This window comes from Juglans microcarpa x Juglans regia, chromosome 2S (assembly GCF_004785595.1).
Source record: "Juglans microcarpa x Juglans regia isolate MS1-56 chromosome 2S, Jm3101_v1.0, whole genome shotgun sequence".
Taxonomy (NCBI): Eukaryota; Viridiplantae; Streptophyta; class Magnoliopsida; order Fagales; family Juglandaceae; genus Juglans; species Juglans microcarpa x Juglans regia.
Genome location: NC_054597.1, coordinates 31,715,591 through 31,738,678, shown reverse-complemented (window position 1 = coordinate 31,738,678; position 23,088 = coordinate 31,715,591). Strand labels below are relative to the sequence as shown.

Sequence of the window (23,088 nt, the reverse complement as noted above, 5' to 3'; positions counted from 1 at the left end):
GGAATATGTAATTATTCAAATCATTATCACTAATAAGACTCAAGTTATAGTCTAAATATTATATATAACCCAAATCTCACAAAGGACTTGCCGAAGCTTTTTTCACTTCAAACTAAACCGAATTTTTGGACCGCTAAGTATTGTCGCTAAAAGTAATAGAAAAATGATAGTTGGACCGATAAAAGTGATCGATTGAATTTTTAATTTTTTTTTAATTTTTATTTTGATTTAATAGTTAAGAAAGTGACTATTAGTAAATTAATATTTTTCTTTTATTTTTTGAAAATATTTAAAAATGTATAAAAAATAATTGAAAGAAAATAAAAAATAATAAAAAAGTGCATTTGAACTTGTCAGTCGTTTTTCTCAATTAAACCTCTCGGTCCAAGTAGCACGGTCCAAAGTAATAAGCATGTCGCTAAAAAGAAAAAAAAAAAAAAAAAGCATCATTTCGTTGCTAAAAGATGTCTGAAGCAACGAGCAACGAGACCCCGTTTGGATAGTGAGATGAGATGAGATGATTTTAGATAAAAATTTTAGATGAAAGTTGAATAAAATATTGTTCGAATATAATTTTTTAATATTATTATTATTTTGAAATTTGAAAAAATTAAATTGTTTATTATATTTTATATGAGAATTTGAAAAAATTATAGTGATGAGATGAGATGAAACTGTTTCTGTATCCAAACGAAGCCTTAGTCGATCGCCCTCTTTGACCATTTCTAGTTTTATTAGGACTCTGAAAAGAATATTATTAGTTTTATACTTTAAAAAAATTAACATTGTTAGCATAATATTCACATAGTTTTTTTTTTTTTTTATACATTTGGGAGATGAGAGTTTCAAACGCTAGATATTCATTTTGGAGGCTAGGTGTTATGTCAATCAAGCCACAAGGCAAAGAATAATGCTACTTTGACACATTATTTTGACACCTCATATATTTTATTTTATTTTTAATTTTTTTCTTTACTTAATAGTTAAGGAAGTGACTATTAGTGTATTGATATTTTTTTTATTTTTTAAAATGTTTTAAAACGATAAAAAAATATGAAAACAAAAATTGAAAAAAAAAATAGAAAGATGAATTTGGCCTAATGGTAACTTGCAGCGGGCTACTCTGATCGATAGTGTAACACCCCACTTCCCAAAAAGATATTTTAGAATTTTCGAGAAGACAGTGTGCTACTACTAAACTTAAACTTAAAAGCTTTTCTTTTTAACAAAGTGTCAGATGCAAAAGATTTCCATAAATAACAAACTTCAATAAATACTGAAAATCAAAATAAAATCTGCGGAAGCACTTATTTAAAAAAATACGAAAGTCTCATGTGCTTATCAAAATGATTTATTTAAACTATAAACCATAGAAATAATCATAGCATAATTTGTCTAAGCCTCTGCCTCACCTCCCGGAATCAAGTCCTGTCTTGCAGTCTCATCCTCATAAATGTCATCACCTGGGATGGTTTAAAAAAAACATAAAAAACAAACTAAAATGAGTCGAATACTCAATAAGTAACACATCATACAGTAAACATAATAAACATAAGGTTTCTTGAAAAACGTGCATACTCACAAATACATATGTAATTAACATGAATATGAACATGGACTTATATTTTCATTTATCATAAGTCGTTACCCGCTGTTGACCCCCGTGAGTTAGGGTTAGCGAATCTAAGTAGACTCTGATTCCGCCTGTGGCCGCGGGTTGTGGAATCCATACATAAGGAAAACATACTGGGTGCACTACCAGCATGCACGACCTGGTAATGCAATATGCCCATAATATAGGTACCGTCTTCATATCATAACATAGGGCGTTTCATATTTCATCAAAATCATACTTGAATACTTGTCATTTCATAGATTTCAAAAGAAATCACATACATACTTTTTATATTGTATCAAAGATTTCAAATGAAATCACATTCTTCCACAAATATCATGATACATGTTTTCTCACATAAATTCATGACTTTTCATAGAAAATTTTATGAAATAACTCTCACATAAAATAATTTATGACTTCCCATTTTAATGCATAAATTATCATATAAGATCATCAATATTCATAAACTTTCACATAAAATCATAGATTTTCATAAATAATTTAATACATAAATCTTCATATAAAATCATAAATTTTCATAAATATATCATGATTGAATACGAAAAGAGGAGCTTCCAAAGAAGGACATACATGCAAAATATTTTTTATAAAAAAACCTGTCGTTTACCGTACATACATGTAAGGGTATGATCATGCTACTTACCTTGCAATGCTAATCCACTATTTTCGACACGTAATCAGTTGCCGAGAGAGGAAGAAGCAGTCCCGACGGTGGGTTTAGTGGCTGGGCACGGCGTCAACTCCGACGAGTGGCAGCTATGCAACTGAGAGTGAGAGAGAGTTATGAGAGAGAGAGAGAGAGAAACTGAATCTTAAAGAGAGAGATTACGGGAAGGAGGTTTACGCACCACGCAGCGTGCATGGGCTTCGGGCGGTGGCGCTGGGCGTCACTGGGTGGTGGAGGCTAGATCTCCAGCATCGTCTGTTGCTGCTGAAGGTGGCGTCGCAGCCCAACAGTGGAGGAACGTGGCTCTCGATTTGGGCGAGGATATATCCTCTATTTCGGTGCAGTAAAATAGAGTATTATGTTGGTGTGGTTTCTCAACGGCTGGGCGACAGTGGTGGAAGGAAGAGCTACGGTTGCTGCGTGTGGCAAAGTTGGTGGTTCTCGGTTACGCGTTGGCTGAGGGAGAAGAGGTAAGCTAGGGGTGTTGGAGGGTGAACGCTAGTGCGGACAGGTGTTGAACTGGGGTAGCAACACTGCGGGACTGAGCATGGGGCTGTGGCCGTGGCTTTCGGTGGGCGTCACGGAGGAGGTCTTGGGTGGTCTGCTGAACTAACTAAGGAGAGGTGGTGGAGATTGGGTGTTCGTGACTTACGGGGTGTGGGCTGGCAGCGGCGATGAGGAGAGTAAAAGTATATACATATATACATATATATATATAGGTGATAGAGAATGTTCAAAATAAAACCTAGGGAAAGAGACGTGCAACGAGTGAGATGACTAGACGTGCATGCGGAGGAAACGAATGCAATGAAACCGTGCATGCATAGGTTTGATATGTGAGAGGAAGATTCACGATGGAAGATTTGCGGCTTGCAGTCTTTGGTGAGTGAAACGTTTGAAATTCATAGAAGAGACGTGAATGTGCATGAGCGAAATGTTTGAAATTCATATAAGAAAAAATATGATAGGGAGGAATTTTATTATGAAAAGGACTCATGAGATTGAAGAGATAATAATAATAATAATAACGATGGAGCCTAAATAAAAATAATAATAATCTATCCGATAAATTCTCTAATGGGCTTTAACTCATTTATTGAGCTTAAAAAAAATTATCTGTAATTTATTCTTAAAAAATATAGGATCGGATCGTTACAGATAGAGTAGCACCGCTCTTTGGCAAGACATTCACATAGTTAAAAAGGTATTAATGTACTGATTTCTTTCCCGAAGGTACTACTCTCTAACTATTATTTCAGGGTATCTAAATTACAGGTTATATTGTTGGGCGAGGTAGATGGTCAATAAAAATAGAAAAGGTTGAGCCGGTGACTACACAGTTTAATCTAGATTTTGTATCTCTTGGTGTCTTTGTCCACCTAGAATGGAATAGAAATAGCGGTATGAATTGAGACTTAACGTTTTATAATTACTCGAGTGGATTTTTTAAACGAAATTAAAATTTAAATATTTTAAATGTCATAGAATATATCTTATGAATCGATATCTTTTTTATTCTAGACATTGAGATTCGGATAGAAACTCTAAGAACTCTTAATGATAGTTTTGAATTCCGTCCCATTCTGACTAGAACAAACGGTTAGAATTTTTTTGTTTCATATAATACCCAATATACTATACATCCTCATTTCGTTTCATTCCAAATTCCGTACTACATTCATTCCATTTCAAACTATTTTAATGACAATTTTGTCTTCTTTTTTTTTTTTTTTTTTGTTTAAATGACATTTTTGTAAATTTCAAATATCGATGACTTTTATGTGATTTTAAAATCTAAAAGGGATTTGAACAACAACAAGAAGATGGTGATCACTCCCTAAATCCCTCTTCACCAATAGTAGGGAAACTGGAGAGAACTTCGGCACCCAAAATGAAGAGGAATGAGAATAGAGGATATTCTTGTCACAAGCCTCGAGTAGGTTTGAAGAATCTATATGGGGTGCCATTTAACATTATTGAATAGTAGACAGTTGCTATGCAGTGGAAAATCCATTGAATCCATATCAGACTGAAACCATAGCATTCTAGGACTTTCAGAAGGAAAGGTTATGAAATACGCTCACCCGTTTGGGAGAGGACATGGCATTTTATCAAAAGGCTTAATTTAAGTTTTTTTTGTAACTTTAAAATATGTTCCCTAATTTTTTTTAGTCTCATTAATTTAATCTTTTCTCTGCTCTTTCACTACAATAGAAATGACTTTTTGCCTAATAGTCTTTTTGTAACGGTCAAATTTGTATATTTGCAAATAGTTACATTGCAACAAAATATATATTTTCCTTGAAAAAAATTATCGTTGCAATTAACATAAGATCTGGCATGTGAACTTAGTTTCCAACGATTTCTAGTATAATACCGACAGATATATTTGTTGCAACTGAAGACAAAATATATATTTGCAAAGAAAAAAATCCTTTTATAATTTAAGAGTTACGAATCATTTATTTATCCCTAGTTAAAATTTTCGCATGCATATTTTCTCACCCTAATGGTTTTAGGTGTGGTGGCCTTTTTAGATAGACTTTTCATGCATGAATAATATTGAAATTACAAACTTGGAAAGAGAAGCATCTATCTCAAGAAGGTAAAGAGATTTTACTTGAAACTGTGGCATTGTCCATTCCAACTTATGTCATGAGTTGCTTTAAGTTACCTGATTACCTATGTAAGAAGTTGGAGGGTATGATGGCACAATTTTGGTGGGGGAGGAAAGAAAATGAAAGGAAAATTCACTTGGTCAGTTGGACAAAGATGTGTGATTTCAAGTTTAGGGGTGGCTTAGGCTTTAAGGATTTAAAGATCTTCAATATGGCTATTTTGGCTAAACAAGGGTGGAGAATAATGCAAGAGGAAGATACACTGCTACACAGAATTTACAAATCATCTAAATTCTTCCCAAAATCATATTTCCTTTTGTTCAAAGCTGGGTTCTAATCCATCTTATGCTTTGAGAAAAATATGGGAAGCTAAGTTGTATCTCTATTAGGGATGTCAATATCGAGTAAGAGATCGGAAATTGATCAAAATTTGGACAGACCCCTGGATCCCAGGACATAAACCTCTACAGTAGGAGCTAAATTTGGTAGAGGAGGGGGAGTGGAATGAGACTGTGGATTCTCTCATTGATAATAATACACATTGGTGGAATGTGCATAAAGTTAGAGCTCTTTTCAATCCAAATACAGCCACTGATATTCTAAATATTATAATCTACCCAGGTGGTAATGGAGACAAATGGATATGGAGCCGGGATAATAATGGGAGATTTCGTGTCAAGAGTGTATATAGATTCTTTAAAAGAAGATGGGAGGAAAGTGTAGGTTAAAGTTCTTCTCTTAACCAACAGAACTCGTTGCGGAAAGTGTTGTGAAATCTGAAAGTTCCCCATCAGGTTAAGATATTTGCGTGAAGGGATTGCAAAAACTGTTTACCCACTCAATACAATCTAAGGCAGAAACATGTTGAAGTTGATACCACATGTTGTTTTTGCAAAGGTGAACAAGAGGATCTTCCACATGCTCTTATCTATTGTCCTACAATAAAAGAAATCTGGAAGAGTTATTTGCCTATACTGCAAGACAGTGAAGAACATCAAAGCCTCCTAAACTTAGTTTTGATGTTGAAAGAGAAGGGGACAATGGATGACTTGATTATTTTCCTTTTAATTGCCTGTGGTTTTTGGTTTCGAAGAAACAAAATGATTCATGAAAAAACATATTATGAACCCAGATATGTGATAGCTCATACATTGTCTTTGCAGAAATTTCACAAGGAGTTGGTGACTATACCTAACCCAAACCCTAAGACACACTGCAATTGGAAGCCGCCTCCTCATTGTTTCCTCAAATGTAATGTCCATGGAACTATATTCTTTAATCAACATAAAGCAAGGGTGGGGGTGATACTCAGAGATGAGAAAGGTGATGTTGTTATATATATGGCAGTTAGTAAAGCTGAAAATGAAGTTGCTAGCTGATGCTGAAACAATTGAACTCTTATCTATGTTCATAGGACTTCAATTTTGCATGCATAGTGGCCGGTATTTCTCAAATTATTCTTGAAAATGATTGCTTGGTGATGATCGAAGAGCTACAAGCAGCTACTGCCAGTTCTTTTTCAATGCTAGGGAATCTGCTTAAAGAAACACAAAGACTAATGATATCAAGTTGTTTAGTGTGTGCAAAGTTCAACATGTTCCCAGGTTAGGTATTGAGGTAGCCTATAGACTTGCCCGTTATGCTTGAACAATGCCTGTTTCCCACGTTGTCTGTGTTGATAAGAATCCTTTGTAATACTTGTGTTATTAATGCATTTTGGTTTCCTATAAAAATAATAATAATAATATTGACTATGACATTCAATGTTGTCACTACTCAATTAATTATCATTTCCATTAAGGAATGGCTCCCCGTTCACGCAAAAGGCACCGTTTTGGTGCCATTGCAGTCCTAGTTCAAATAATTTAACGTCCCATCATCACCATCATACCTATGGCGTGATCTGCATGTTGCTGCTTGCCTTTGGACTTCCCCTTCTTTAGAATATTGGGTACATCATACGTATTCATAGGTGGAATTTTGTTACATCTTGGGATTATGGGTGACAGCCGACGAAATCATCCAGACCAGGAAAAAAAAAAAGTGTTAGGTTAGAACAACTAAATCTTACCAAATAGAAGACATTTCGCAACTAACATTGAATTGAATGGATTAGGTCATAGTAGTTGTCTTCGGATAGAAAGTCGCTTTGATATCCCTCTCAAACTCATCGAGACAAGGATGCTTGCTTCGGATCTCAATATTACAATTTCATAGCAGTTGGAAACATCAAACAACAGACCAAGAACCAAATTCTGTGTGTTGATTTGAGAGAGAAAACCTTGTTTTTTTACATCGATGTTGTAGCTATGCTGTATCTTTATCCTATGATAAACTAAGTTCTAAATCTTTGTCCCTATATTTTAATGTCTGTCTTTGACCGGTCATGTCATAAAATATTTCAAGTAATGGAGTCATTGGTCCTTCAAGGTTAAATTATGCAGTAAAAGAATTGACCTGAGAGAATTGTGAAGTCAGAATGTAAGCTTATCATTTTCCTATGAATTATTTATACACATTTATATTTTTTTGAGATGATTTAGATTAGAAAATTATAGTAAACAAAAATTCTACGTGCATTTCACTAATATGATTGGTTGGGTTATTTTTTGTTAATATAAAATAATTATTTTGGTCAATCATATCGGTGAGTATATAAAGAGTACGCAAAAGTAATTATATGTAACATAACTCTATAATAAATATGTTGCATGCCATAGGCTAGGGAGGATCTTATTGCTGTACTTTCACGGATTTTCTCACTCTTTAAGAAGATAACCCTCTAGTTTTCTTGTGCACAAGAGCAAAGTTTTTCTTCTTTTTGAGAATAAAGAGTTACAATAAGCATTAGTTGAAGTATATTCTTAGCTCTGGACCCAAGCCCTACCCTGATCCAAGAAGTTAAAAGAGAGTAGATGGCAACCCCATAAATTGGATTGCGGATCCGGTTAGCCTCCCCGGAGCACTGATTGGACCGCACTCTATTTCTCACAGACACAGGTAGAATCTACATATAGATATCGAACAAAAACGGGAGCAGTACTATAAAGTACTTCCCACTGTCATCCTCAAACAAAGCAAAAGAATATCATGGCCCACTTGCAAGTTGCTTGCAAGAATCGTCACGTTATCCTGAGCTGCAAAGTTATAAGGCAATAGTTTTTCCGAGGAAAAATCCAAAAGGTGAGAGAGAAAAGAAAAAAGGGTGAAAAACTTCAATTATTATTTCCTCGCGTTAAAGAATGGCATGACTTAGTTGAGTTAATAAGTAGTAATTCGGCTGTCTTGCAATGTCGATCAAGTCTTATATTTGTGGTCATGCGCCTATGTCTTGCAATTATCAAGTATTAATCATCTTCTCTTTCTCTTTTATATAACACTTGTGGTCCCCCCATTTGCACGCTCAAGAGTCACGAGTGGTTTCATACCCTACATATATATATTCATGGCAACCTCGGCCATTTATACTTTTTCAGCGACACAGAGGTTGGAACTTTTTTATATAATCTGAAAGGAAAATGGGTTATCAGATTTGGGTTATGGGGATGTGCCTCTGGATGTGTCTGTTTAGCTACGGCTTCATTTCCGTATACTCGCAGGGTGCTAAGGGTGGAGAGGGACTATTTTCATTGATGGGAAAACAGCCATTGGGAGGATTGATGATGATTTTGTTTGTGCAACCTTGGATTGGTGGCCTCCTGAGAAATGCGACTATGGAACATGCAGCTGGGGTCGTGTTTCTCTCCTCAATCTGGTGTGTTTCTGCAATGTATACACTTGATAATAACATAACGAGTATTTATGAGGAAAGTATGATGTTTGATAGTTGCAATGAATATCAATCTTTCATGGTAATATCTCTCTGTTTCTTCTCTAATTTGTTGTTGCTGTTGCTGTTGTTGTTGCTGCTGCTGCATTGGTAGTGTTTCTTTGTGTAATTGTCTGATATGAGGCATACCCGCATGCATGTTCCAATCACATTTCTTGGCCATTTGATGCTGTTGATTCGTTTTTCACTTTTTCGGATTTATTTATCTTCCTTTCTCTTCTTGCATCAGTTTTAATGTGCAGTCATATTGTTTTTGCTTTTTCATCGGTTTCTATTAAATTCTCATCATGTTTTTCTGTATTTTAAATTATCTTCGGTTGGTGGGCTCGATGTAGTTCAGGAAGTTTTTCTAATACAACACAACCATTTCTTTTCTGGAGGAATTTATATCCAGAAATTTTTGAAAAATGATGCACTTTTAGTTGACCACTATAAATATGTAATGCAGAAATTTACAGTTTTCGTTTGAGCTGAAAGCCTGTTCCTATTCAATATGAAAAAGGAAAATCTGTCAAATTGGTGATGGTGTTTGCATCATTGTCGTGTGCAGGATCTTGGCAACAATATTCTGTTAAATGCCATAAAAGGTGAGAATACCTAAACATTTGGAGATTTTTATTTATCACATGATTTTTCTTCATTGCATACTCGTTTGTTTTCTCTAATAGTTCTATTGGAATCTAAAACTTACCTTCCAATCTTGCTGCAGCCTTTTCTCCCTTGAAACTTAGACTAGGTGGCAGTTTGCAAGATAAGGTCATATATGGTACTGAAGATAATCAGCAACCTTGTATTCCTTTTGTTAAAAATACTTCAGAGATGTTTGGTTTCACTCAAGGTTGCTTACCCATGCATAGATGGGATGAATTAAACACCCTTTTCGAGAAAGCCGGGTAACAAGAGTTTTTCTTTCTTGTTTACCATGATAAGTTAATCTCTGCCTACTAGTGTGAAACTGCCTAAAGATTTCATGGTTTTATTTCAGGGCTAAGATTGTTTTCGGGTTAAACGCTCTTAACGGACGATCTATAAATTCTGATGGGTCTGCCGGGGGAGATTGGAACTATACAAATGCTGAATCTTTCATCCGTTATACTGTCAGAAAGAACTACACTATTCATGGTTGGGAGCTGGGTAAGAACAATATTTCTTGTTATTGCTACATTAATATGCTAAATCCATCTTCAAAACACTTTCTTATCCTACAAACTCCAAGCAAGATCTTAAAACTAACCAAAAAAAAAAAAAACTCCATTCGTTGTTGACATAATATGATGTTATGAAATCACATTTTTCATTCTGTTTGGTATTCTGCATTTCTTCACTTATAATCTTCCAGGTTTAATTCTAATCATGAAATTGTCCTTTGTACCTTTTCTGCCAGTCATTTATGGAGAAAAAATGAATCTCTTTGCTGTTCAGGAAATGAGTTGTCAGGGAATGGAGTCGGCACAAGAATTGCAGCAGATCAGTATGCCTTGGACACTATTGCTTTGCAAAGCATAGTCCAAAACATTTACGAGGAGATCGATCCTAAGCCACTAATCATAGCACCTGGAGGCTTCTTTGATGCAAACTGGTTTCAAAAATTCATAGATAAGACGACCAAATCTTTGGATGTTGTCTCCCACCATATATATAATTTGGGGCCAGGTATCTTGGGTTGAGCAAACTGATTTTTGACACTTATTTCAGCTCTGAGTCCCTCTAATAGATTACATGAAATTACAGGAGTTGATACGCACCTTGTTGAAAAGATTCTTAACCCAACCTATCTTGATGGAGAGGCTGATACATTTAGGAGTCTCCATAAAATCCTCAAGAGTTCTGCAACTTCAGCAACTGCATGGGTTGGTGAGTCGGGAGGGGCTTACAACAGTGGCCATAATCTTGTCACAAATGCATTTGTGTTTAGTTTCTGGTAATTTAGCTACACTCAACAATTAAAGTATTAGATTCTCTTATCGATTCTAGCTTAAATAATGTTATTTTGGATGCAATAATCAGGTATTTGGATCAGCTTGGAATGGCATCGGCTCATGACACAAAAACTTACTGCAGACAGACCTTGATTGGTGGAAACTATGGTTTACTCAACACCACCACCTTCGAACCAAACCCCGACTACTACAGGTTAGAGTTTTTTCAACCCTAACATGACAGACTCCAAATCCACAGAATCTGAAACCTTAAATTTAATATCATCTACAATTTTTTTCTTTTCTTTTTTTCAATTTACTTATTTTTTGCTTGGGAGTTCCTCAAGCTGTAACATAGATTCTTGAAACTATTTGATACTAGAGCATCATCATAAATCATAATGATGCAGAAGTAAGATTAAACTTTGTTGCAAGTCTCATCGTTTTATGTTATTTGGCTTTACACTATCGTTATTCCCATTTTCAGTGATAATAACTAATGAGAAAATGATTTTAAAAAAATAAGAAAAACTACTGAGCTATAATGAATCTGATACTCTGCTTTCTTCACTCCAGTGCTCTTCTTTGGCACCGGTTAATGGGAAACAAGGTTCTGTCAACAAGCTTTTCTGGGACAAAGAAGATACGTGCCTATGCTCACTGTGCAAAATATTCTGTAAGTTGCATCCATATTCAATTCCCGAAATAGGTGTGTATGCTCTGTTTGTGATCTAATCAGAATGAGGTTCTTCATCATGCAGAAAGGGATAGTATTATTATTAATCAACCTAGACAACAGCACCACCATCCAGGCCGAAGTAGCCTTCAATAGTACTTGGGGTTTGCATCATAAGCACAGATCTCATAAAACAAATCTTGTTCAGCTGATTCGACCTGATATAAGCGAAACTGCGAGAGAGGAATACCATCTGACAGCAAAAGATGAGAATTTACACAGCCAAACCATGCTGCTAAATGGAAACATTTTAACTGTAAATTCATCTGGAGACATACCTCCTTTGGAGCCTATATATGTAAACTCATCAACCCCAATAAAGGTAGCTCCTTTCTCTATTGTATTTGCTCACATACCAAGTGTTGTTCTCCCAGCTTGCAGGTAGGAGTTGCTAGATGGAACTAAACTTGGTTCCATCTAGTAACCAAATAAAAGGGAGAATATCAAGGCAATGATTTCATTCTTTTTTTATTTTTTTTAGTGAGGCATATTTCATTTGCTCTTTCTTACAAACTACAGTCAATCAATATCAAATCTTTTCTTTCTTGTTAAAAAATCCCGATGTGTTTTCTTTATTTTTCATTTTTTTATTGTTCAGGGTGTAAGTTTCGATCATAGTCAGATAGAGAGGAAATCACAACATTATCACTAAAGTCACCGAGTTGTCACTTTAAACCCAATTTAAAATATAAGTTTCATGAAGATCGATTAACAAAAAAAAAAAAAAAGGTGATGTGACAAGATTTTGAAGGCTAGATGTTAAAAAAGGAAAATAGTTTCAAAATGAATGGTGATATTTGAGACATTATCACTAAAGTCACCGAGTTGTCACTTTAAACCCAATTTAAAATATAAGTTTCATGAAGATCGATTAACAAAAAAAAAAAAAAGGTGATGTGACAAGATTTTGAAGGCTAGATGTTAAAAAAGGAAAATAGTTTCAAAATGAATGGTGATATTTGAGGTAAAGTGACAGTTTTGATCGTTTGATGGTTGGGGAGTAAATGTGATTTTTCCTAGAGAGACAGAGACAGAGACAGAGACAGAGAGACAGAGAGTAGCACTTGCTCAAGGACGTACCAGCAGCCAATAGAAAGATAGGCATGGAAAACGTCCAGAGATTCTTACAACAAAATTTCTTCTGGATGAAAATACATGTTCATTACATCGCTTTGGTGGCCAACCAAAGAATTCCAAAATATACAACGCTGTTACATGTGACTGAACAAAAGACAGTGGGGATATACACATGTTTCCTATGTACTTGTACAACTAAGTTGACACAATCAGTGGCTGAACCTGTATCACCTCAATGCTGTTTAAAAAATCAATATTGCATTGAGCCGGAATGACTTCAATTTGGATGGCTTCATAAAGAATGATATATCCAGAGAACATAAACAAGGTCAATCTCTCTTGGAAAAGGTTTGGGGCTTACTGCTGGCGAACATCAACCATACAACTGTACCGGTCAAGTAGAAGAAGATTGATGGTGCAAATAACGACATCTGGACAATACAAACCACAATTATAAAATGAAATTAAGATTAAGAGTTTTAGAGACAGAGAGAGAGAACTAGAAAGGCAGTATGTTGAAGCTTACACTCCAGGAATGAGTTGAATCAAGAAGGTAACCAGTAAGGGCTACCCCTACAATACCAGGTACTGCTCCAACAGTGTTGGTAATACCCTGCATGGAGAAATTTCAGGAATCTAACTATTCATATCTTCCAAAATTGATAAAAGCATATATATATATATATATATATATCCCAAGTAGGCTGCAAAATTAAGCAAAGCTTCAATTTTAAGTGCAAGCACAGGCATTGTACAGCATCAAGGAGTACGCTTTTGGCCCATTGTGCATGAGATTAAAAAGTAATCATGGAGTTAGCCACCAGCTTACCCAGAACCCCCTGAAAATGACAATATGTTTTTGAACAAGAGCTCAAGCTAGGAAAGCTCAAACTAGGATGAAAATTCAACAAACTTCAAAGGTAATCATCCATAAGTATTTCATCATGCTTTTTGTATAGCCATTTAGCCATGGCCATATCATGCTCAATTACAAACTGGTAATTATTGCAGACTCTGTGAACAAGAAAATTGAAACTTGGTAATAAAAGCATTCCATTAAGATGTGACCAGCTGAAAGAAAGAGATTAATAGCTTCTAACACTAAATGCATCTCGTTAAATCATAAACAAAGTCATGCCCTATTCTGCACCCAAAAAAGGGGGAAAGAAACCTATTAAGATGTATACCATTAATTCAACAAATTTTTATAGTAATATTCCATGGGTAAAGAGCACAGATGGTAGAAGAACCATATTCAGCGTGGAGATTGAGTTGGGCAGAGGAGCATGAGATTTTCAACAAGCTTCTTAATATCTGGACACTAATCAAAAGATGACTATAAATTATGGAAACTTGAAATTTACAATTTTCATAATTTTGCATACCAACAATATACTCGCATATTCAGGTGACATATCTTGATGGGTACAGTAAAGTCCTGCAAATTAATTGAGTAATTGGATAAGCAGTTTATAAGTCATTTATCTCCAATAAATACTGATGTATCCAATCAAAGTACTAAAAGTTAGTTTCCAAATACCTGACAGGGCAAAGCTTGATAGGGCTAAGCCACCAGTGAGAATTCCCACCATTTCCCAAGGTGGCAATCCTAGATCCAGGGATGACAGAGTCATGCAAATTGCAGGCGCCAGAAAGGCAATTGATTGGCAAATCTTCCGTACCTACATTATTGAAACGTAACTAAATGAGAAGTGTTAAGAATCGTCCTTTCAGAAGACAAATAAAATTTGATATAAGCATGAAAGTTTTGTTAAACGAAGTGTTCCACAGCCACAACTGGCTTAGAGACCCTATAGGTTCCTATCTCACATGATGCTTAATTACCAGCCATTTTTGCCTCAGGATTTAGCATTTCCCTAATATCAGGAGCTCAATAAATTATCATGCAACAACTGAAAAACAAAGTTCACATTTGAAGCACCAATTAGATTAGTAACTAAACAAGAGCATACATATCAATCTACCAGATTTTTTTTTTTTTCCAGCAAAGGTAATTTGACTTCTTCCAATCTGATCATGATCATTACAGGGGCAAAGAAGCAACAGTTCAGTGTACAGCTTACCATGGTGACTTCCACTCCATTCGCAATCAAATGGTCAGCAAATTGTGCCGCAATGCTTGTAACAAAGATCGAAGCCAGTGGAGGAAGGATAGAAACCTGAAATGTAGTATGCAGGATTTGCAAGTGCAAAAACAAATTCTAAATGAAATGCTTGGTTGCTCAAACAGCTTATACTTTCAATCAAAAATCAAATAAATGATATCTTGAAAGTTTCATAATATAATAGGGAAATGCTTATTCAAAGCTGGGAGGATATTATGTGAATATATAACATGCTTATGGTACATTGTTAATAGAAACATGACATTATCTATAATGGCTATAACTGTGAACATTCCAAATCTACAATTTATCAGTGAACCATTGGGACCATCGACCAAATTATTTGTGATAATCTCATGAGCACATCCAAAACAAAGTGTACTGAGTAAAAGGTCCGACATGCCCACCTTGTCCCATAAGGTAGACATTTATGATACTGTGGGAAGCATACAACTACCACCATTAAATCTCACGAGGTGGTATTTTGGAAGATGAGTTATGACAGATTTCTTGTATTTCCTGATGAGCACATGAATGTGTTGGACTCCTTTCACCTATGTGAGGGACACCGACTTTCTTTTAATAAACTTGTCATTTGATCATATATAAATATTCTGAGAGAATAACTAAATTTAAAATGTGTAGACTGGTGTTTTAAACTGAGAGTTCAGAGGATGAGTGAGTGCACTAAACTAATTCTCTCTCTCAGAAAAAATTGACCTATAACCAAATATGAATATAAATTTCAAAATCACGTAAATCCTTATCCTCCTGGTTTGACTAGTTTTTCTCTCCCTCTGACCTGAGGAGCATACCCTCTGCATGTTTGCTTATTATTTTCTGAAAACGGTGCTCCATGTGTAACAGCATGTGGCACCATAAGTTCACAGAAAAAATGTTCAAACACAATAGAAATTGGATCATTTTTCCAACGCATTTGATCTCGTGAAATACAAGTATTTTTTAGATTATCAAAGTCTGTGAGTTGCATTTCATTGGAAGGTTATAGAAGGTTTATTTTGCACCAGGATTATTGCAAGCAAAACAATTTTTGTCAATCATTTTGCACCCTGCTCAAAGAAGAGATCAATGGTTTCAGTTACCATACTAGCCAGTAATCCCAACTTCAGAGCAGCAGAAGCAAATCCAAGAATTTTCCTGAAGAATATTTTATCATTATGGGGATCCACATGCTAAAAAGGGTGATGTTTTAGCTTCTAGTAAAATTCATATTCATTACATGGTATCTGGTATATTATTTACCAATCTCACTTGAAATAAGAACCCTTTTTTCAATAAATGTTCAGACGAATGTGCAAGAAGAATGAGAAAGCATATATATTTTAGGCTTACCCATGCAGCTTCTGCCAAATTTAGGTTCAGCTCCTCACTGCATAGAATGAAACTGTAACTTAGATTCTTTTAGATTATATACATAAAAAATTTAAGACGAAGAAAAGAAAAAAAAATGTGGCAAAATATATCAGAACCTAATCCTATCAGAAGATTTATTCATCGATACTTCATCAGGGTGATAAAGGTATAAGAAATTATCAAATACCAACTTAAGAATCTAAAAACAGAAATAAGAGTTTAAAAATTACAGAATAATAGAAGACCAAAGGCAGCCCTTTGGCTTTGGCTCAGGCAGTTAGGGTTGGGCAAGATTGGGATAAGTCTTAGGATCAATTTATTTTCCAGCCAATGAAAACCTGGGCAAAGTTTGAGGTGTGTTTGCATGGGACTCATAAATATTTCCCAGCTAAGAGAAAAGGAGTAACGAAAGACGGATGACCAAAACGCATTTTGGACTACCCTGCTTGCTCAGAATGTTTGTGTACTTTAAAAAAACCCTTCAGCATTTATGAAGGATGTCTTGTACGCTATTTTCATCATTCCAGCAGGTCTGATTATAATTTGGCAGAAATCCCAAAAAAAGTTCCTGTTAAAATGTAAATTACAAAGTTAAAGAACTCATTATTCTTTTCAAACCACTTATCAAATTTCCTTTACTCATTAAAAATTATTCTTTTCAAGCCAATCTAAGTTAGCCGGACTTTCTCTATATGATTTCAGATAACTTGGATAGTATCTTCCAGGATTTAAGCAATTGGGTGACTAAGAAAGACAGAGGCATAAAAAACCCCCACCACCCACCAAAAGGGGAAGAGAGAGAGAAGAGAACAAATAATAATTTAGGCAGAAGGGTGTAGAAAAGTAGATTATTGATGCTGACAGCCAGCAACTTTGGCATGCGAATTTCCAACTAATCTTAATTAAGGATGAATCATGTCCTTAAACTGAAGCTTAGTTGTGAGACCCTTCGCACCATCCTGCAGTTCACATGTCAACACAACCTGACATGAGTAAGGTTTGGCAATGGTACTTCGGACACTCCAGATTGGTAGAAAGTACTTGGGAAACCAACAGTTGGATGCATACCCAGACCCTAGTCTGTGTAACATAGGAGGGAACTCAACAGCTTAGACAAGCAAAAAATGATCTAGCATTTTTGCTTTTATATGTTATAAGTGCAATATGAAATCTTTTAGAATTTATTTAAAACAATTATTTGACAATTATATCAAGGATAACCAATGTTTGATGGAAGTAATGAAAGTGACAGATAAGCTGATGCAAAAGTCTCAGAGCACTCATCCTGGAAATAGCCAAATGTAATACTGAATAATCCAGCAAAGACCCACAAAAACACCTGAAGTATGTAGGAAGCCACGACAGACAAGTATAGTGACCCCAACTTCCACAAAAATGAGTATATATCATCGCCCATACAGCTCGACTTTGAAAAAATGCCTTCCATGGTACTTCCTATTATAGAAGATCCAGTCAGAAAACCAAGGGCAACACCATAAGAGCTCGCAAAAAGATATAATAGGTGCTAAAACAATAAAATAAAAGCTAACACGATGTACGAACTAAGACTTTGATTATTTTTCTTCATACAAGCAAAAACATGAGAATTCATAAAGAAATATTCTTTGTAAAAGCAAATATAGGCCTCGTTAATGGGAAAGCATGACCCAAGGCACTAATTTGACTGAACAATCTAAAATACTGTTTGCATAAGTTAGGTTTCGGACGACGTCAATGCCAGTCTATTCAAAGGGCTGGATAACAAAATTTTAGACAGCAGCCAAGAATACATATAGTTCATCATGTTTACTCTATAACATTTTAAATTGCAGAATTCTAACCCTAAAATACACCGAGTGAAATGTAATGGTCAATCATCTCCAATAGCAGATCAGCCAACAACTCTCACTATTTGAGGAATGTGCTGAAAATGCTAATTGAGACAGTCGTCCTTAGCCAAGTTATTTAAGCCACCAACCCAGGGCAAGCATAATATGTTCACAGAGAACACATCCCTAACCTCTTGAGTACCCCATATCCCGTTTCCCTCACTCCCCCAAAAAGAATCGAACCACCAAAAAACCCAAGAATAACAACAAAAATGTACCTTCAATGAGCCACCCAACTCATTAAGAGTCGTATTCCAAGTTTGTGTCGTAGAGCCAGGCGGAGACACTATCAGATATTTAAAAAATGGAGAGAGAGAGAGAGAGAGAGAGAGACTCAGAATTGCTCAAATAAGGAGTAAATAAATCCAAAAAAGGACTAGGTGCTCACATGAAACGGATTCAGCAGTGAATGAAGCTTTTTGGTCTTCGAAATATTGAAACCCCAAAAACCTTCATAGTTTTTTGGCAAGTAGAAAAAAAATCACACTTTAGTCAAATCAACATATTAAAGAAAACCTAAGAAAATAGTTTAACCAAGAGAAATTTCTTTTTTTTTTTATAAGTAATAAAAAGTTTTATTGCAGACAATAAATAAGCATAGCCCAAATACACAGGAAGTATACAAGAGAAAACATCTAAATACAAGCTAAGAACTAGTAGAAGCTAAAAGAAAATCATGAAAATTGTCCCCATTCAAAACAAGAACATTCGCCGAAAGACATAAAGTTTGAAAGAAAAACTCTCTAATTCCTCCCAGCGGACGTTCTCTATCTTCAAAGAGAAAGTTCTTGTCTTTTAAATAAACAAAGATTACTTGGTTGAAAGCACAACTGATAAGTTCTTTACGATAAATCAGAATCAGGTACTTACCAGGCAAGCCCAAGAATGCCAAACATGTAAAAAACAGATTCCCAACCAAAATTCTGGATAAGGGGAGGAGCAAAAAGAAGCCTGCATGTTTTTCCTTTGTTAGAATAACCAATAAACAACACTATACACTCAATTAACTTAAAATAGGAGTGACAAAGGAATATGTAAGTTTGCCACACTTGGCAAGCCTAAAAGAATCTAAGGGAATAACAGCATGCCTCTGTTTTGCTGGCACAGGAGAAGTCTTAACTGACAGTTGATGTAAGATTTTTTTTTACAACTTATTGTTTTATTAATAATAAAAAAAACAGGCATAGCCTGGGTACATGGGTCATATACAAGAAAAACACTTAGTTTGAGTTTGAAACTGATACAAGGTTGTCATGGAGACTTAGTCCATTAAAATCTATAGCAATATAGCCCAAAGAATCAAAGCTTCATCGAAAAAGGTTTCGAGTTCATCCAATTTACTCACAATCTTCAAAATATTCCCTCCAGATGCACCACAGTAGACAGACAGGAGCCATCAACAGCTGATGTAAGATTATTACGTGTATACTACATTTATATCATGTGGAAGTAGGGCAGGTACTAGAAGTTTCCACTACTGGGCTTCTCCATCTAAGATGATTCTATATATAAACTACTATGTATGTGAAAAGAAACAAGGAAAATTAATGGTTTACAATCTATAGAACAATCTACTACCAAACAGCCTTACAATGTCATTTCAAATGAAATCATACATTTTAGTGGCTACAATCTCAGTTGTCAGTGATAAGAATGCTGATGCTGTCAAGTTTTGTGTTTTATGCCAATTAGCAAATATTTACTTAAATATAGAGATGATTTCTTACATATTTTAGAAGTGTTTTATTGAAACATACCCTGTAACACTTCCAACACTCAGACCACCAAAAACAAATGCTACAGCCCGTGACCGCTCTGACAATGGTATTGACCTGCAAATGATTTGGACGATGCCAATCAAGTTACATTATAGAAAAGAATAATTTTGATAGTATAAGACATCATCAATACTAAATCACCAGCAACAAAAAAGCCAAACAAACCACCAGTTTAACATCACAGATAATTGCAAAAAGTTAAAACCAGATATTAAGCCAAGAAACCAGATGTTACTAACTATCCAAATTCTTGTCTAGTTTCCAACAAAGTTCACCCCAAAATTTATAAGACCTCTTTTATAATAAGTAGACTCAAATGTGCTTATTAGTGATGACCTTAATCAAATAATTAGCAGTGATAGCCTGTGATAGAGAAAAGGAATTTCCAAAAACTAATAAGAAAATAAACAAATAAATCAAATTTTAGCAAGAACAAGAGATAATTGTAAAATCATTTATCAGATAAACATGCTTCTGGACTAATTTGGATGTCATAAATGCCTGGCGATAAGATCCGTTGCAGCTGAAGGGGAAACGCCTTCACCTATTCCAACCTAGATATAAAGAGGAAGAGAAATTCTTAGTCAGTTAGTCATATAATAAAAAATCAACATTATGGGCATGAGAGAGAGCTGTGCCCCGGGGGTGGAGGGGATGTGATGACTAGACTATCATGTCTATAATACATCGGCAAAGACAATATGGATGGTGAACTTGGACCTTTAAGTAATACTAAATTGTTCATGCATATAAGAAAAACACACTACAAAAACATGCAAAGTAAAGAAAAAACTTAGCCAGGTCAGATTGAAAAACTAAAACTGTAGAATAAAAGATTTAGAAGGGACTTATATACCAATATTCTTGACAAGATTAATCCGGGTAATAAACCAGCAAGCATAGGAACAAGCGCTGTAGCCACTGACCATGTCAATACCCCAAACTTAAGAACTTTTCTGAACCAGGAAAAGGAAAAATCAGGTGAGCATGACCAAAATATAACACAATCTTATATGCCTCAAAACAAACATGACATATTATCTGGTGGGTGTGACATCTAGAAATCATATCTAGTATTAAACAACAAGATTGATTGTTAGGTACCATTCAGTTCGTTAGTTACTTTTAGTGTGGTTTCAGTTATATCTCATATTAAAAGAAGAATTCTTTAGAATGTATTGTTTATAATTTAATAGATATAAAAACTACAATATAATAGATTTAATTGTTTTAATTTGGAGCTGGGATCAGACTCCATTATGGAAAGGGATCATAGAAAGACAATAGAGGATTTTTATTGTCTTTCTTTTATGCACATTAAACGTTTAATCCCGCTTGAGTTTCTGCTCTAGATGGTCCTCATCATTAGAGGTGCAGTGCATTATGCTCAAGCACGGCATTTAAGCTCTGGAATGTTGAAATGAAATTACACTGGTTTACAGGAAAATTGTAACTGAAATAAAGTATGTTGTCACAGCTGAGGATAGTTTTCCAAGCCTTTTTTATATATATATAACGATAATTGTCCAAGCTATGCCTATATGAGTAAATTAGGGTTGATGGTTAAGTGAAAAGAAAACTCCTACAGGTATTGGTGGAGAATTGTGGAAGAGATCTAGCACTACATGATTTAAGTGCAGTTGTAAACAGTAGTCAAAATTGTAGCTAGTCAATGATTCTTTTATAAGAAATAACAGAAAAATAGACCTTAATTTTACCAAGTAAAGAAATTTTTTTATTATTATTTCACTGCATAAGTTTATTCAGATGCAACCAAATAATAGACTTGAACCAATCGGCTTCATCAATTCCCACTCAACCAGATCAAATTGACGAGGTTTGTCCAAAATCTCAACTTTGCCTCTTAATTTCCTTTCTAACCTAGAACACCTTCAAGGACCAAGGCTTATTTGATGCTTAAATAGATGTTTAAAAAGAGATAGTATTTTTCCTTGCTGACATGTACGATATCCTTTGGTAGGCTGTGCATCATTGCAATGTGGGAGGTAGTTTACTACTAACTCAAGTGATCCTAGTTAATCAACAGCGTGCTCCAAATTAATCATCCCAAATTATAGACCAAGATAAGAATCTAACCTCCCACCAAATATCTTTGCAAGCCACCCCCCAGGCAACTGGCTCAATGCATAGCCCCAAAAGAATGATGACTGTACCAATCCTGCCACTGATGAATTCCATCCAAACTGGTGTGACATTGGAATTATAGCAATACTCAAGTTCACCTGCGCAGCAAATATCAAACAAAAAGAATTCGCTGAAATTTCACAAACATAGGACCCAATAACTATTTGAGCAACATGGTTTTCAACATCTCTTTCTAAGATAAAAATTGTTGCCCATCAAAACAAAAATGCTTTGGGTATTTATCGTGTTAACAGGACACACTGAAACTCAAGCACCTATTCATATTGTCAGGCCAACCATGTTTACACCAAACAAATTTGAAGGAATGGATAGCAACAATAACAAAAAGAGAAGCGAAAACTGACTGTATACAACTTCCTTAGGCGTCACCCATAATTTATGTCAATGGTTAACATTGGTCAATGGCATCAGAGAAGCAAGGAAAACACACTATAGGAAATCAACTACCTTATTTGCTTAGATTAAAAAGAGAAAATATAAAAGAAAATGAAACTACCTTATCCATATTGCAAATAACGAAGGCCAACGACGTCGTCCCGATGAGCTTATACCTATCAGGAATATTCTTCCATGGCAGCGATTTCCAATCAAAGGCCACTTCCCCGGACCCGCTCTGGGGGCCCGTTTCTCCCTCAGAACTCAATTGCTCCAATTCATTAACGCGGAGTCCGGTCAGCACCCCTGCAACTCTTTCGCTTTTGGGGGCAGTTTCTTTCTCTTGGATGCTACAAAAGACCCGGAAGTTCAAGCGGCGCCTAGAAGGAGGAGAATGCAAGAGGTGGAGTTTGAGTACGGAGGCGTTGAAGACTGGTCCTCGTGAGATAGTGTTGTTGTGAGGAAGAGAGCAAAAGTTCTCGGCCAAAGGTGTAAACTTCGCCATTTTCGTTACGAAGGACAGAAATGGAGAAGGTATGAGGGTGCTGCGCAATTTTGGTCAACTACTATTGGGCGGGGAGAGACGTAGACGAAGAGGAAGAGGAAGAAGAAAGAGCTACTATTTCGTTCGCGAGGACTGGCTTAGGCCACGCAAGAGGTCGTTTGTGGCTTGGATTTGATTGAAAAATGGTTTCTTTCAACATTTTGCTTCATGGGTTACGATAGCTCGGCCCACGACACAACTGCAGTTTCTCTTTTTCTTTTCCTTGTCTTGTTTTTTCTTTTTCTTTTTTCTTACAAAATGTCATTCTCAACAATTTTATTGACACGAAATGGGAAATAGCTGCCAAAAATAAAAATAAAAATAAAAATAAAAATTTGATAGTTGTAATTG

General features: G+C 35.4%; 2 protein-coding genes across 2 annotated transcripts; one reads left to right on the top strand and one right to left on the bottom strand.

The window, feature by feature from the left end:
- Positions 1-8,193: 8,193 nt before the first annotated feature.
- LOC121253664 (heparanase-like protein 3) lies at positions 8,194-12,045 on the top strand. Its single transcript, XM_041153667.1, is given in 10 exon segments — positions 8,194-8,542; positions 8,545-8,678; positions 9,304-9,340; positions 9,463-9,646; positions 9,739-9,887; positions 10,176-10,406; positions 10,485-10,674; positions 10,761-10,886; positions 11,249-11,348; positions 11,434-12,045. Coding segments are annotated over 10 exon segments (1,611 nt in total). The 5' UTR covers positions 8,194-8,442; the 3' UTR covers positions 11,794-12,045.
- A 484-nt stretch (positions 12,046-12,529) lies between these two features.
- On the bottom strand, positions 12,530-22,892 carry LOC121252029 (probable anion transporter 6, chloroplastic). The gene is made up of 15 exons (XM_041151482.1): positions 22,315-22,892; positions 21,750-21,895; positions 20,509-20,608; positions 20,154-20,206; positions 19,632-19,706; positions 18,745-18,825; positions 18,263-18,324; positions 18,093-18,160; positions 17,325-17,440; positions 15,965-16,001; positions 14,570-14,665; positions 14,026-14,167; positions 13,871-13,923; positions 13,012-13,098; positions 12,530-12,916 (listed from the first exon to the last, which is right to left on the bottom strand). Exons 1-15 carry the CDS (start codon positions 22,696-22,698, stop codon positions 12,815-12,817), a joined length of 1,602 nt encoding a protein of 533 aa, XP_041007416.1. The 5' UTR covers positions 22,699-22,892; the 3' UTR covers positions 12,530-12,814.
- Between the last annotated feature and the right edge of the window lie 196 nt (positions 22,893-23,088).

Bases quoted from the DNA above. Each gene is read 5' to 3' on its own strand.
- LOC121252029 (XM_041151482.1), bottom strand. From the start codon at position 22,698: ATGGCGAAGTTTACACCTTTGGCCGAGAACTTTTGCTCTCTTCCTCAC. The intron at 18,325-18,744 runs GTAAGTACCTGA...AAAACTATGAAG, and splicing joins GGCATTCTTGGGCTTGCCTG to GTTTTTGGGGTTTCAATATT. The intron at 13,924-14,025 runs GTATTTGGAAAC...ATTAATTTGCAG, and splicing joins ATCAAGCTTTGCCCTGTCAG to GACTTTACTGTACCCATCAA.